This window comes from Mobula birostris, chromosome 2, assembly GCF_030028105.1.
Source record: "Mobula birostris isolate sMobBir1 chromosome 2, sMobBir1.hap1, whole genome shotgun sequence".
In the NCBI taxonomy this organism is placed as follows: Eukaryota; Metazoa; Chordata; class Chondrichthyes; order Myliobatiformes; family Myliobatidae; genus Mobula; species Mobula birostris.
Window position 1 is genome coordinate 177,176,435 of NC_092371.1, and position 16,827 is coordinate 177,193,261.

Below are 16,827 nucleotides of genomic sequence, written 5' to 3' on the forward strand. Positions count from 1 at the left end.
CATAGATGGAGTAGACAGACAATGTCTTCTTCCAGTGATTGAAATGTCTAGTGCCAGAGACCAAGTATTTAAGGTGAAAGGGGGTAATTTCAATGGAGATGTGAGCGGCAAGGTTTTTTTTTTAACAGAGTTGTGGGTGCCTAGAATGCGCTGTCAAGGGTGGTGGTAAAGGCAGAAACATGAGAGACTCCTAAGAGACATTTTGATAGGCACATAAATATGAGGTAAATGGAAGGTTATGGACAATGTGTAGGCAGAAGGGATTAGATTAATTGGCCATTTGATTTCTAATTTAATTGGTTCAGCACAATATTGTGGGCCAAAGGGCCTGTTCCTGTGGGGTCATATCTTCCACTTCCAATACCTTTTGAGATATTGTATGCCTTATTGTCACAATATGCAATCTCTTTGCCTTTCCTTATTATAGAAAAGCATCGGTTACTGGCACTGAAAGCTGTCAGTTTATCTTCCCTAGCAAAGTAATTCATCATTCTGCTCCCCTCTTTGCACCTGCCCCACTTCCTCCCGTCAAGCTGCACATCTGGATTAAATTCATAAAAAAGACAAGCACTTAGACTCAAAATTCTATGTTGCCATTCACTCTGCCGCAGCCCTTCAAGCAGAGGGGCTTTACAGCAATCACCGATTGGGGTTCAATTCCCGCCGCTGTTATTAAAGAGTTTGTACATTCTCCCCATAACCATGTTAGGATTTCCCCAGGTCCTCCCACATTGCAAAGATGCACTCATTCGGATTAGTGAGTTGTAGGCATGCAATGTTGGCACTGGAAGCAAATGTACGTTCCGATGTACATAAAAAATAGCTTTATGTGACAAACAAAGCTCTCTTTCCCCAATGCAGAACTGTTCCCACAACCTATGGATACCTATGGGTAGCCTCCAACCTGATGGCATGAACATTGACTTCTCAAACTTCTGCTAATGCCCCACCTCCCCCTCGTACCCCATCCGTTATTTATTTATATACACACATTCTTTTTCTCCCTCTGTCCCACTCACTATACCCCTTGCCCATCCTCTGGTTCCCCCCCCCCCCTTTTCTTTCTCCCTGGGCCTCCTGTCTCATGATCCTCTCATATCCCTTTTGCCAATCAACTGTCCAGCTCTTGGCTCCATCCCTCCCCCTCCTGTCTTCTCCTATCATTTCCCATCTCCCCCTCTCCCTCCCACTTTCAAATCTCTTACTAGCTCTTCTTTCAGTTAGTCCTGACGAAGGGTCTCGGCCCGAAACGTCGACTGTACTCTTCCTAGAGATGCTGCCTGGCCTGCTGCATTCACCAGCAACTTTTATGTGTGTTGCTTGAAATTCCAGCATCTGCAGATTTCCTCGTGTTTGCCCACAACCTATGGATTCACTTTAAAGGACTCTTCATCTCATGTTCTCAATATGTATTGCTTCTTTATTATTATTAATTTTTCTTTTTGTATTTGCAGTTTGCTATCTTTTGCACATTGGTTTTTTGTCCATTTGTTCGGTGCAGTTCTTCATTGATTCTGCTGTGCTTCTTTGTACTTATTGTGACTGCTCGCAAGAGAATGAATCTCAAGGTTGTAAATGGTGACATATACTGTATGGATGGTGATAATAAGTTTACTTTGAACCTTTGATCTTCAGTGGAGGAGGAATTTATTGACCTGGATATTAAACTAGGCCCTGCCTGCCATCTGACTCCATGGTTAGTACTTTCAAAAGAAAGCAGAGAAGAGTTGTTCTCATTGTTGTGAACATTTCTTTCTCTCAGTATTAGGTTATCTGGTCTTAACAGCATTGCCTTTATGAATGCTTGCTGTGCACAGACTGGCTGCCATGTTTCCTGCACAGTTCCTGTGAAAACCTGCGGCCTTTTGAAGTTGCTAAAAATGGAAATTTCCCACCATGGTCCTGTGCAGAAAGACAGCTGAGAACCAGCTGGAGTTTACACTTCCACTGTATATTGTGAAACATTCTTTACTAAACTACAATTCAAGATCAGTTTTTTAATGCTATTTTTTAAAAACCAGTGGTGGGTGCATTGTGCTCAGAAGAGCAATAATTTCCCCCACATTATTTATTTTCTATTCATTTGTTTTATTTTTTATGTGTACAGTTTGTCGTCTTTTGCACATTGGTTGTTTGTCAGTCTTTGTAGATTTTTATTGAGTTGTTGATTTGTCATGAATGCTTCTAAGAAAGTGAATCCCAGTATATGGTGACAAATAAATACTTTGATAATAAATTTACTTCAAACTTTAAACTCTGAAAATTAAGTTTTGAATACAAGCGGAGGCTTGAGTGTTACAAAGCAACTTGGGTTAAATGTCAGAAAATTCTTCTCTGTATAAAGTACTCAATATTTGAGGGAAAAAGATTCTAAATAATGTATTAGAGACATCTTTGTCCTCAGTTGGTCATCAGCTCAGTCAGACGTATCAGCCTCTTTTGAGACAGTGATCCCTGAATGGATTAATCAAGGTGGAATCAGCGGCTGTGTAATTGTATGAATACTAAATGACAGTATAAAAGTTGAGCTTTTGTTTCAAACCTGTTTCAGTGAAATCAAAAGGATTAAGCACGTGTAGGTTAAATTATTTGGCAAACATTTGTTCAGTTCAACTATAGATTGTCATCCAAATGGATTATTTTACTCCTTAATGACAACTCAAATCCAGATGCTTTGAAATGTCTTTCTGATCGTTTGCATCATGTCAATATGTTTTTTGGCAGGGGAAAAAAGTGCATGCTTTTATGCTTAAGAACATGCTCTGAATAGAACTAGCTAACTTAATAGAGCTAGGTCCCCACTAGGAATTATTTAAATTTGACTGTTATGACAGAGTGTAATATTTTGATTTATAGTTAAAATATTTTTGGTTGAAACCTTCTCCATATGAAGAACTACAAGATAATGGCCACAAATGATGGCACGGTAGAAAAGCAGATAGCATAACATTTTACAGCACCAGCGAATGAGGTTCAATTCCTGTCGGTGTCTGTAAGGAATATGTACATTCTTTCAACAACCATGCAGGTTTCCTCTGGGTGCTCCAGTTTCCATCCACATCCCAAAGCCATACGGATTAGGTTTAGTAAGCGTGGGCATGCTATGTTGGCAGTGGAATCATGACATTTGTGGACTGTCCCCTGCATGTTCTCGGACTACGTGGGTTGTTGACACGAACAAGATTTTTCACTGTAGATACTGTTTATCAGTGAAATGACGACAAAGAAGTGAGTGAAGCGCCTGTGTCATGCTTGTGTTAGCAGAATGAAGTTCCTGGCTATCAAGATCTCTGAGGACCTAACCTGGTCCCAACATATCAATGCAATTATAAAGAAGGCAAGACAGCGGCTATAGTTCATTAGGAGTTTGAAGAGATTTGGTATGTTAACAAATACACTCAAAAAATTCTATAGATGTACCATTGAGAGCGTTCTGACAGGCTGCATCACTGTCTGATATGAGGGGGGCTACTGTACAGAACCAAATGAAGGTACAGAGGGTCGTAAATTTAGTCAACTCCATCTTGCGTACTGTCCTGGGTAATTTGTAGGCTATCTTCAAAGAGCGGTCTCTCAGAAAGGCAGCATTCAGCATTAAGGACCCCCTCCCCCCCCCGCCAGCACCCAGGGCATGCCTGTATCTCATTGTTATCGTCAGGTAGGAGGTACAGAAGCCTGAAGGCACACACTCAGCAATTCAGGAACAGCTTCTTCCCTTCTGCCATCTGATTCCTAAATGGACATTGAACCCTTGGACACTACCTCTCTTTTTTTAATATATAATATTTTCTGTTTTTTGCACAATTTTTAATCTGTTCAATATACATATACTGTAATTGATTTACTTATTTATTATTATTATTACTTTTTTCTCTCTCTGCTAGATTATGTATTGCATTGAACTGCTGCTGCTAAGTTAACAATTTTCACGTCACATGCCGGTGATAATAAACCTGATTCTGATTATCTCCATGATGAAGTTCAGTGAAATGTTGATCCACACACTCCAGTTAAGCACCTGGGAGATAATAATTGCAGGATCTGGAACTGCTCTCTTCCATTATGCTGCCAACACTGGTAATGTTGCTGGAACGTCATCTCTGAGCTGATCCTTCTACAGAAAGATTTTATATCACATGGGCAGAGGGAGAGGTGATCTTAATGTAGAATCACTTCAACTTACCAGGATGTAATTTCTGCCAAGAGAACTCACCTTCCTTCAGTTCTTTTCCTCTGCACCATGTGTAGCCAACATTCATGCAGGGAGAGTTGGGTTTCAGTGTTTTTTGAGTTTTAACATCTGACCCAGATCTGGCCAGTCTTTTTTTTTAATGTTATAATTGAGCTCAAACCTCCATCTCAATAGACAATAGGTGCAGGAGTAGGCCATTCGGCCCTTCGAGCCAGCACCACCATTCACTGTGATCATGGCTGATCATCCACAATCAATACCCCGTTCCTGCCTTCTCCCCATATCCCTTGACTCCGCTATCATTAAGAGCTCTATCTAACTCTTTCTTGAAACCATCCAGAGAATTGGCCTCCACTGCTTTCTGAGGCAGAGCATTCCACAGATCCACAACTCTCTGGGTGAAGAAGTTTTTCCTCAACTCCGTTCTAAATGGCCTACCCCTTATTCTCAAATTGTGGCCTCTGGTTCTGGACTCCCCTAACATCAGGAACGTATTTCCTGCCTCTAGTGTGTCCAATCCCTTAATAATCTTATATGTTTCAATCAGATCCCCTCTCATCCTTCTAAATTCCAATGTATACAAGCCCAGTCATTACAATCTTTCAACACATGACAGTCCCGCTATCCCGGGAATTTACCTCATGAACCTACGCTGCACTCCCTCAATAACAAGAATGTCCTTCCTCAAATTTGGAGACCAAAACTGTACATCAATACTCCAGGTGTGGTCTCACCAGGGCCCTGTACAACTGCAGAAGGACCTCTTTGCTCCTTGTTAAACTCCCCTTGTTATGAAGGCCAACATGTCATTAGCTTTCTTCACTGCCTGCTGTACCTGCATGCTTAGTTTCAGTGACTGATGAACAAGGACACCAAGATCTTGTTGTACTTCCCCCTTTCCTAACTTGACACCATTCAAATAGTAATCTGCCTTCCTGTTCTTGCCACCAAAGTGGATAATCTCACATTTATCCACATTAAACTACATCTGCCATCCCTGCTGATCACTGATATCCAGATCATGGCTTTTTTTCTCAACCACTTTCTTCTGCCTTCTCTCTGTAATCCCTAACCTCTCTAGTCGAGAACCTATCAATCTCTGCCTTAAATACACCCAATAATTTGGCCTCTGCAGTCCTCTGCTTCACTATCCTTTGGCTGAAGAAATGGATACTCATTTCTGTTCTAAAGAGATGTCCCTATATTCTGAGGCTGTGCCCTCAGATCCTAAACACCCCAACTAACAGATGTAACCTCTCCACGTCTACACTATCCTGCCCTTTCACTATTTAGTAGATTTTACCATGCACGACATGTCCTGAAACTCAGCTTCAGTGAGGTTCCAGGCTACAGTTTTGTGTGGTACAATTTACAAGTATCAAAGGAGACTGGCACTCGTGACTAAACTGGTGACTGTGCATAAGTGCCGATTCAGGGCAACACAATTATTCCTGCCTCCCACTGTTCAGCTGGCAAAAGTTTATGTAAATTTGAGAGGTCGTCTTCAAATTCCACAACTCGTGATGTGCCAGATTTTGTACCACATGGGTCACTTGATATTGAATTCTGCGTTCCGTGACCACTTGTGGCCCATTGTGTTTTGTTTTGCTTTCTTCAAGCTAACAAAACACATTGCCCTGTCTCATTGGGGTTTCTCTGTTGCCACTGAGGCCAAGAATCGGTCTGTGGTTAACTCATGCATTTGTTAATGTGCAATCAATGAAAAATTGTGCTGTCACTTCGGTTTTTCCAACTAAAGGTTGAATGTCATTCACACTGCTTCATGCAGACCCTAGGTTTAATTTGATTGCTAGGTGAATGTTTCCTCCCTTTGTAGTGGGCCCTTAATTCCAAAACGTTTTATTTTGGTATCAGTTCTAGTTGTGATTAATTTCTGATTTATTCTACTGGATTTTGATACTATTAGTCATATAAATTTGTACCACTTTTACATGTATCTAGTGCATATAACTACCCTTTTTGTATGTTGGAAAAATGATACTAATAAAACAGACCACTCATTTGTAGCTCTGGTTGCCATTTATCAGACGTTAATTATATTCCCAGGTTTCAATCAATGCAGAGTGAAGACATCTGAGCTGATTCCGCAACTTACAGACTTACTTTTAAGGACTTTACAACACACTTTTTTTTATTTGCACCATTTGTCTTCTTTTGCACATTGGCTGTTTGTCAGTCTATAAAGTTTTTCATAAATTCTGTTATATTTCCTTATATTCCTAAAATACCTGCAAGAAAATGAATCTCAAGGCAGTATATGGTGACATATACTTTGACGTTGAACAGTTTGAACTTTGAATCAGCAAAGGCATACCGAAATAACATGAGCTCTAACTGTAAAAGCATAGTAAGGGCATAGTTCATAACACAAGTGATGTTATGAGCTATAAAGACCAGTGCTGTAATTGTCTAGGAGGTATTCATAGTGGCATTTCTTTTTTCAACTGTGAATGCCTGCAGGAAAATGAATCTCGGGGTGGTATTTGATGACCTATATATACACCGTACTTTGATAATAAAATCAACTTTGATAACGTTGAACTTTGTTAACCCTTACCTTTATTGGTTGAGTGGTGTTGGGTACATAAATTGTGTAGATGTTGGTTGTTCTAAATCCAAGTTTGTATGCGTCGGCACAATCTTTAAAATGGATTTGCCGCCCTGGAGGTAAAATCGAAGGTTTGGCTGAAATACAAAATACACTGCAGTTTTAAACCGGCAACATCTTAAATGGCAGAGCAACATATTCCCAATGAGCTGTTAAAACAAGCTGAACCAATTGTAACTCCGGATAATCATTGTGATTTGAGAGTTATGGCTGCTGCTTTGTTCGTTGTCCATCCAAGGAACCTGAATGTTAAGTAAAATTCCTAGAGAGCTCAAACCCTGCAGTGATTGAATAAATATATTCTGATACGCTGGTCAAGAAAATAAATGTGTTCAAATTTTGGTTATTGCTTTTGGAGACTCATTGGGAGGTTTATGGCAATGATTAGAGGTATGACAGAAATATATGACACATGAATAGCAAACCAAGATGCAATTCATGAGTCCTACTGGTGTTGTAATATTTCCATTATAGCTAAAGGAATTTCAAGCAATGCCTCTCATATTTTCTCTCCTGTTCGGTAAGTGATACAGGAAATGCCTTGCTTTAAGATTTATGTAAGCAACAGTTTATTGCTTCAAAACAGCTTGCAATTCAAAATCTCCTTCAAAAGTTGAGCTTTCCTTTAGGGAATTCCTACAGGCAGAAATACAAATGGAAGTAGTTACATTTAGTTACCCTGTTCAAATCATGTATGAAATGCTAGAAGCGTCCATTGTTTACTTTTTGACTTGCGTCATAAATGCACCTTATTATTTATGAATTTATTTGTGGTAATATTGCTTTGTGTTATTTGTGAGTTATATGAGTTTCTTTTCCAAGCTTAAACCTGTGTTATCTATCTTCAGCACTTCAGCTTTGATGAGCTCTGATTTTTACCCAATACTGTTAATAAATGTGAATTGAAATACTGTAAAACAGTGGATCTTGTGTGAATAGATAAATTGTAGGCTTAAATATGATTAAGGACAATATGTAAGTTCTATTAAGAATAAGCGTGCAGAGAAAATTTGCAAGGATGTTGCCAGGACTTAAAGGACTTAAGCTACAGGGAAAAGTGGAATATGTTAGGATTTTATTTCCTAGACTGTAAGCAAATATGGGGTACAGATAGAGTAAACGCATGCAGGCTTTTTCTGCTGAGGTTAGGTGAGATTAGAACTAGAGGTCATGGGCTAAGGGTGAAAGATGAAGTGTTTAAGGGGAACATGAGGGGAAACTTAACTCAGAGGGTGGTGAGAGTATGAAACAAGCTGCCAGTACAAGTGGTGAATTTGGGTTCGCTTTCAACATTAAAGAAAAATTTGAATAGGTACATAGGTGGGAGGGGTATGGAGGGCTATTGTTCAGATAGAGGTCGATGGGACTAGGCAGATTAATAGTTTGGCATAGACTAGAAGGGCCAAAGGGGCTGTTTCTGTACTGTAGTGTTTTATGACTAATAACCAAATGAAAGCTTTAATGTAACACACATCAAAGTTGCTGCTGAACGCAGCAGGCCAGGCAGCGTCTGTAGGAAGAGGTGCAGTCGACGTTTCAGGCCGAGACCCTTCGTCAGGACTAACTGAAGGAAGAGTGAGTAAGGGATTTGAAAGTTGGAGGGGGAGGGGGAGATCCAAAATGATAGGAGAAGACAGGAGGGGGGGGGATAGAGCCAAGAGCTGGACAGGTGATAGTATCCCCTTTTGCCTATCACCTGTCCAGCTCTTGGCTCCATCCCTCCCCCTCCTGTCTTCTCCTATCATTTTGGATCTCCCCCTCCTCCTCCAACTTTCAAATCCCTTACTCACTCTTCCTTCAGTTAGTCCTGACGAAGGGTCTCGGCCTGAAACGTCGACTGCACCTCTTCCTACAGATGCTGCCTGGCCTGCTGCGTTCACCAGCAACTTTGATGTGTGTTGCTTGAATTTCCAGCACCTGCAGAATTCCTGTTGAAAGCTTTAATGTGGTGAATTTCTGGGTCTAAACTAACAGAATTCAGATTACATTGCTGTATAGTAATCAAAAAAATGCATTTATTGTTACTTTCATTGCAAAACATTTATGGTTGTGGAATATTTTTGATTGCGAAATTCTTGTTGAACAGTACATAAATATCTGCTTTCCAACTAACTACGTTTGTCTTTGTGCAGTAAGCCCTTAAGCCATCATTATTAATGCTATGAATTAATTTTTCTCTGTTATCCACCTTTTAATCTGAAAGCCATCTTTATAAAGTTTAGTTAGAAAGTCAAAAGGCTGTGTTACTGCTTTGTGGTGAAAATGGCTTGAAGCCACCAATACTCACAACTAGATGGGGAAACCATACTGAACAGTTTGGTAACTGTCTCCATCAAGTCAAGCTGTTGTTTCTGAAGGATTGTGTTATTTGTTGTTGCAATATTCAGTCGCTTTTCCAGTTGCTCTATGGTGGCGTTCTGTCTTGTCACTAATTCCTGCAGCTGTTCTTTATCTTCCTTTAATGATTCGAGTTCTGCTGCATGTTTGTCTTCTATTTCCAAGATTTTTTGTTCCAGTAAACTGATAAAAATTAAACAAAGGTGCTTTAGCTTCTTTGTGACTGTATAGTAAAGGTTTAATGATAGAAGTGACTAGAGAGGTCTTAAAGCTTGTAGTCCGGGGATGTGTGCATCTGTACTTTGATTGTATTTAATCCCTCTGATAAATTAGGGCTATTTGTGCAGTTAACTGTTTTCCGTATTCAGTATTATCTTTTAATTATGTGTATGTCCTTTGCACGTTGGTTGTTTATCAGTCTTTGTTTATGTAGAAATTTTCAGAAGTTCTACTGCATTTCATTGTTTTCCTGTAAATACCTGCTTGAAAGTGAATCTCAAGGTAGTATATGGTGACATAATTGTACTTTGATAACAAAGTTATTTTGGATTTTGAACTCTTAAAACATTTATTTCAATCTATGTTCATTTTATCCATAAGATTCTACATGAAAATTGTGTGTGTTGCTTCCTCACAGGTGATGAACTTAACTCTCTGGTTCTCAGTTGTAAACTCTTTCCATAAATGTCTCCATCTGAAAGTCATGGAGTCATAAAAAAGTACAGCACAGAAACAGTCCCTTCAGCTCATCAGACTGTGCTGAGCCATTTAAAATGCCTACTCCCATCGACTTACACTGGGACCATAGCCTTCCCTACCCCTTCCATCCATGTACCTACCCAAACTTCTCTTAAACATTAAAATTGAGCTTGCATGCACCACTTGCACTGGCAGCTTGTTACGCATTCTCACAACCCTCAGAGTGAAGAACTTTCCTCTCATTTTCCCCTTAAACTTTTCACCTTTCACCCTTAACCCATGATCTCTAGTTGTAGTCCCATGAAAACTCAGAAAAAGCCTGCTTGCACTTATCAATACCCCTCATAATTTTGTATACGTCAATCAAATCTCCTCTCAATCTTCTATGTTCCAAGGAATAAAATCCTAACCTATTCAATATTTCCTTATACCTCAGGTCCTCCAGACCCAGCAATGTCCTTGTAAATTTTCTCTATACTCGTTCAACCTTACTTACATCTTTCCTGTAGATAGGTGACCAAAACTGCACACAGTGCTCCAAATTTGGCCTCACCAACAGTTTATAAGACTTCAGCATAACATGCCACCTCTTCCTGTACTCAATATTTTGATTTATGAAGGCCAATGTGCAAAAGCTTTCTTTACAATCCTATCTACCTGTGATGCCATTTTCAATGAATTTTAGACCTGTATTCACAGATCCTTTTGTTCTACAGTACTCCTCAGTGCCCTGCCATTTACAGTAAGACCTACCCTGATTGGTCCTACCAAATTGCAATACCTTCCAATTGTCTGCATTAAATTTCATCTACATTTTTCGGCCCATTTTTCCAGCTGACCTCTGCAAGCCATGATAGCGTTCCTCACTGTCCACTACACCCCATTCTTGGTGGCATCTTCAAATTTGCTGAACCAGTTTATAGATTATGAAGACACGTAGTCCTCTTTTATTGTCATTTAGTAATGCATGCATTAAGAAATGATACATTATTTCATCCGATGTGATATCACAAAACACAGGACAGACCAAGACTGAAAAAACTGACAAAACCACATAATTATAACATATAGTTACAACAGTGCAGCAATATCATAATTTGATGAAGAAGTCCATGAGCACAGTAAAGTTCAAAGTTTCTCAAATGTCCCACATCTCACGCAGACGGGAGAAGAAAGAAAAACTCTCCCTGCCATGCTGACCACAGTCCGACTCTGAGTCATCCGAAAACTTCGAGCTCCGATCAGCTCTCCGACACCGAGTACTGAGTGCCATCTCTGTCCGAACAATTCGACCTCTTTCTCGGTCGCCAAAAACAGGCAAGGCCAGGGATTTTGAGGCCTAACCTCCGAAAGATTCCTGACCACACAGTAACAACAGCAGCGAACGGGCATTTCAGAAATTTCTCCAGATGTTCCTCTGAGCTTTCACGTCCATTCTCCATCAAATTAGAATTGTCCACAGCCCCTATTTAACAGATACGATATCAGTTTTCACCGGTGGGCTGCACACATGCAGGCACGCCACCATCTTCTCCTCCCGCTTGGGAGGTTTTACCACATTATCTTTGATATAGATGACAAACAACAAGGACCCAACACTGATCCCTGCAGCATTTCACTAGCCAAAGGCCTCCAATCAGAGAGGCAACCCTCTACTACCATTCTCTTGCTTCTCCCACAAAGTGGATGTCTAATCCAATTTACTACCTCATCTTGAATGCAAAGTAACTGAAACTTCTTGACCAACCTCCCATGTGGACCTTGTCAAATGCCTTACCATGTAGACAACTATCCATGCAGACAGCATCCACTACCCTGCCTTCATCAACTTTCCTGGTAACTTCCTCGAAAAACTCCATAAGATTGGTTAGACATCACCTACCATGCACGAAGCCATGCTGACTATCCTTAATCAGTCCATGTCTATCCAGTCCTTTAGAATACGTTCCAATAACTTTCCCACTACTGATGTCAGGCTCACCGGCCTATAATTACCTGGTTTATTTTGAGAGCCCTTCTTGAAAAGCAGAACAACATTGGCTATCCACCAATACTCCAGCGCCCCACCTGTCACTAATGGTGATTTAAATATCTCTGCTATTTCTCAGCGGTTTCTTCACTTGCCTTTCGCAGAGTCCAAGGGAACGCCTTGTCAGACCCTATAGATTTATCCACTCTAATTTGCCTCAAAACAGCAAACACTGTGTAATCGTTATAGAGTCCATGAAGTTGATGCTGCTTTGCCTTACATTGAGTCCATGTCTGTCACCTGAGTAAATAGAGATGCAAAAAATGCATTTAAGATCTTCCCCCATCTCTTTTGGCCCCACACATGGATTTCCATTCTGATCTTCCAGAGGACCAATTCTGTCCTTTTCAATCCTTTTGCTCTTGACGTATCCATAGAATCCCTTAGGATTCTCCTTCACTTTGTCTGCTAAGGCAACCTTATCCCTTTTTCTTTAGCCCTCCCGATTTCTTCTTAAGAGCTCTCTTGCATTTCTTATACTTCATAAGCACCTAATTTGTTCCTACCTGCCTATACCTACTATGTACCTCCTTTTATTTTCCTTAATCATGGCCTCAATATCTCTTGAAAGTCAAGGTTTGCTCCACCTGTTAATCTTACCTTTTATTCTCACAAGCTTTGTACTCTCAAAATTTCACTTTTGAAGGCCTCCCACTTACCAAGTACACCTTTGCCAGAAAGCAGACTGTCCAAATCCACACTTGACCTTTCAAAATTGACCTTTCTTCAATTTAGAATCTCAATTTACTTTGAAACTAATGGCATTGTGATTACTGGGTGCAAAGTTTTCACCTACACAAGCTTCTGTCACCTGTTCTGTCTCATTCCCTAATAGCAGATCAAGTATCGCACACTCTCTTGTTGGGACTCCTGTGTACTGATTAAGAAAACTATCCTGAACACATTTGACAAACTCTATCCCATCTATTCCTTTTACAGAATGGTAGTCTCAGTCAATATGTGGAAAGTTAAAATCACTGACAATCACAACCTTATGATTTTTGCAACAGTCTGCAATCTCTCTACAAATTTATTCCTCTAAATTCTTCAGACTGTTGGGTGGTCTGTAATATAGTTTGGGTGGGTTCAACTCTCAGGCATGATACAAAAAGAAAAGAAAAACAAAACAGCAATAATAAATAAATAAGCAATAAATATCAAGAACATGAGATGAAGGGACTTTGAAACTGAGTCCATATGTTGTGGGAACAGTTCAGTGTTGGGGTGACTGAAGTTATCCCCTCTGGTTCAAGATCCTGCTGGGTGAGTGGTAATATCTGTTTCTGAATCTGTTGTGTGGATCCTGAGGGTCTTCTACCTTCTTCTTGATGGTAGCAATGAGAAGAAAGCATGGCCTGGATAGTGGGAGTCTTTAATAATCGATGCCACGTTCCTGCAATGGTGCTCCTTGTAGATGTGTTCAATGGTGGGGAGGGCTTTACCTGTGATGGACTGGCCTGTATCCAATACTTTTTATCGGTTTTGGTCCATATGGCGTTGTGTTGGTGCGTGGCCAAGTGGTTAAGGCATCAGTCTAGTGATCTGAGGCAGCATATTGTGTCCTTGAGCAAGGTACTTAACCACACATTGCTCTGCGACAACACCGGTGCCAAGCTGCATCGGCCCTAGTGCCCTTCCCTTGGACAGCATCGGTGGCAGGAAGAGGAGAAACTTGCTGGTCTTCCATACAACCTTGCCCAAGCCTGAGCCCCAGAAACCTTTCAAGGCGCGAATCCATGGTCTCACGAGACTAACGGTTGCCTATTTGGTCCATATGGACCGAATTTTATTGCATGATCTGGCTGCATTTTGTCATTTATGGACACCCAATAATGTCCTTTGAGATGTTGCCACATCATAAATGCAGTTTGTTACCCATATAACATCCTGGTTTCACTTATCCAAATCCAAAGTGACACATACAAAATGCTGGAGGAACTCAGCAGGTAAGGCAGTATCTGTGGAGAAGAATGAACAGTCGATGTTTCAGGGCTGGAAAGGAAGTGGGAAGAAGCCAAAATAAAGGAGGACAAGTACATAGTTCACTAAAAGTAGCATTACGGGTAGACTGGGTGTGAAGAAGGCATTTGGCTCACTGGCCTTCATTAGTCAGAGCATTGAGTATAGAAGTTCAGATATTATGTTGCTATTATAGAGGGCACTGGTGAATCCACACTCGGAGTATTGTGCACAGATTTCTTCACGCAGTTATGGGAAAGACATCATTAAATTGGAAAGAGCCCAGAGATTTACAAAGATGCTGCCAAGACTCAAGGGCCTGAGTTCGAGGGAGAGGTTTACTGGTCAGATCAGTTCAAACCCAGCCAAGAAAGCTGAATGGTGGTGTAACTTTATACAGCTTAATTCAGATGCACTGAAATTGTTCGCAGTATCTCAAAGTGTTAATATGAGGTTCCCTCTCTCGATTAGAGAGTCTGGGTCTGCAGATCACAGTAAGAAGCAAGAGATTCAAGTGTAAGATTGGGAGCTATTTCTTCACCTGGAGAATTGTGAATCTTTATGCTTTGGTGCTCCAAAGGGCAGGGATAATCAATTACTTTGTGCATTCAGGATGAGAGACTTGTAGAATTAAAGAGACATGAGGTTCAGGTGACTAAATACTGTTACTCAAGATAATTCTTGACTTTGAAGGGTCATATTGCCTTCTCCTCTTACATTGCAACAATTAGCAAATAAAAGAACTTTGCAATAGAATCCACAAAGTACTAAAAGTTGAATATTCAAACTATTCTAACTGGGTTTTCGCTATCATAAAACATGGAACATTACAGCAAAGTGCAGATCCTTTGGCCACGACATGCTAACCTTTGAAACTACTCTAAGATCAATCTAACCCTTCATCCTACAAGGCCCTCCATTTTTCTGTCATCCATGTGCCGATCTAAGAGTATCTAAAATGTCCCTATTGAATGTGCCTCTACCATTGCCTCTGGCAGTGTGTCCAAAGCACCTGTCACTCTCTGTAAAAAAAAACTTACCTCCAACATCCCCATATACTTTCTACCAACCTCCTTAAAATTATACCCCCTCATATTAGCCATTTCCACCCTGATGGAAATGTCTCTGGCTGTCCACTCGATCCATGCCTCTTTTCTGAAAGCAACATGGAACCTTTGAATCTTGCTGTTAATCAGCCCAGTTCTATGAATCCAAGAGTATATTTTCACTAGTCTAAGTTACACTTCTGAGAAACACTATATTGAGAAAGATCATTAGTTGGATAACCACTGGCAATGAAATCAGTTCAGCTTGATTTTTGTACTGCATTCAACATGTAATAATGAGGGGAACAAAAACACAAAACCAACAGCATTAAAACTTAAAAACAGACACATTAATTCTCAACAACAGCAAGTGACAACTAGAGGAGATGCAGTGAAGGAAATCTGGTGTCAAACTGAAAAAGCATCTAAAGTGCATTTGATAAGATCTGGAGAAGTCAAAACATTAGCACTGAAATGAGTGCAATTGTGACCACATTTTTCTCTGCCACTAAGATAAGGTGCCTTTGAGATAACTCATGGGGAAATGAGATAAAATATTTTCACCGTGTTATCCTGTGAAAACTTGCAGAAATAAATTTAAATGGTTGATGTTCTGCATTTTGAGGTGTAATTGAATCAGGGAATACTTGGTCTGTCCATTGCTGACATACCAACAATGTCACATGACTAGAGAGAAACACAATTACCTTTATTTTAAAATTCTCGATATTATTTTTAAGTATTTTCACAGACACATCTCTGTCCACTTGAAATCATCCAGTTGAGCAAACCCAAAACTTCTTGGTCAGGCAGTCAGTCCTGATGAAGGGTCTCAGCCCAAAACATCAACTGTTTGTTCCCTTCCATGGATGCTGCCTGACCTGCTGAGTTCTTGCAGCACTTTGTGTGTGCAAACACGAGGAATTCTGCAGATGCTGGAAATTCAAGCAACACACATCAAAGTTGCTGGTGAACGCAGCAGGCCAGTCAGCATCTCTAGGAAGAGGTACAGACGACGTTTTGGGCCGAGACCCTTCAGGACTAACTGAAGGAAGAGCTAGTAAGAGATTTGAAAGTGGGAGGGGGAGATCCAAAATGATATATGAAGCCACACTCAGGTTGTAGGAACAACACCTTATATTCCGTCTGGGTAGCCTCCAACCTGATGGCATGAACATTGGCTTCTCTAACTTCCGCTAATGCCCCACCTCCCCCTTGTACCCCATCCGTTATTTATTTATATACACACATTCTTTCTCTCTCTCTCTCTCTCTCTCTCTCTCTCTTTTTTCTCCCTCTGTCCCTCTGACTATACCCCTTGCCCATCCTCTGGGTTTTTCCCTTCCCTCCCCCTTTTCCTTCTCCCTGGGCCTCCTGTCCCATGATCTTCTCATATCCCTTTTGCCAATCACCTGTCCAGCTCTTGGCTCCATCCCTCCCCCTCCTGTCTTCTCCTTTCATTTTGGATCTTCCCCTCCCCCTCCCACTTTCAAATCTCTTACTAGCTCTTCCTTCAGTTAGTCCTGACGAAGGGTCTCGGCCCGAAACGTCGACTGTACCTCTTCCTAGAGATGCTGCCTGGCCTGCTGCGTTCACCAGCAACTTTGATGTGTGTTGCTTGAAATTCCAGCATCTGCAGAATCTCTTGTGTTTCGGATAAACCAGTCACCTGTTTCATTTCCACCGTGTCCTGCCTGGGTCAAAAGCATTGCTTGTGATGTGTGACCCTATTCTGGCCCAGGAGAATGATAGGGTTTGAGTGAGCTGATGGGACAGGTGTCGAGAGCTATATTAATCCCAGTTTTCTTATTCTCTCCACATTTCCATCAACACCACCCAAGGTTCTATTCTGACCTACACACAGGAAGTAAGTTACATAATTTGGAAGTAAATAAGACTAGACCAAGGTTCCTAACATCCAAGAGAAACTGATAAC

General features: G+C 40.8%; 2 protein-coding genes across 3 annotated transcripts in view; one reads left to right on the top strand and one right to left on the bottom strand.

Moving 5' to 3' along the window:
- The window catches only part of mcph1 (microcephalin 1), a 286,557-nt gene that overhangs the window by 131,791 nt on the left and 137,939 nt on the right, over positions 1-16,827 (top strand). The gene's annotated exons all lie outside the window — the stretch shown is intronic.
- angpt2a (angiopoietin 2a) overlaps positions 1-16,827 on the bottom strand; it is a 96,682-nt gene that overhangs the window by 38,216 nt on the left and 41,639 nt on the right. For both annotated transcript variants that reach the window (XM_072251123.1, XM_072251124.1), the window contains exons 4-5: positions 9,109-9,341; positions 6,771-6,898 (exon numbers count right to left, since the gene is read on the bottom strand). In XM_072251123.1, coding sequence (XP_072107224.1) covers positions 6,771-6,898; positions 9,109-9,341 — 361 coding nt within the window. The remainder of the gene's footprint in view (positions 1-6,770; positions 6,899-9,108; positions 9,342-16,827) is intronic.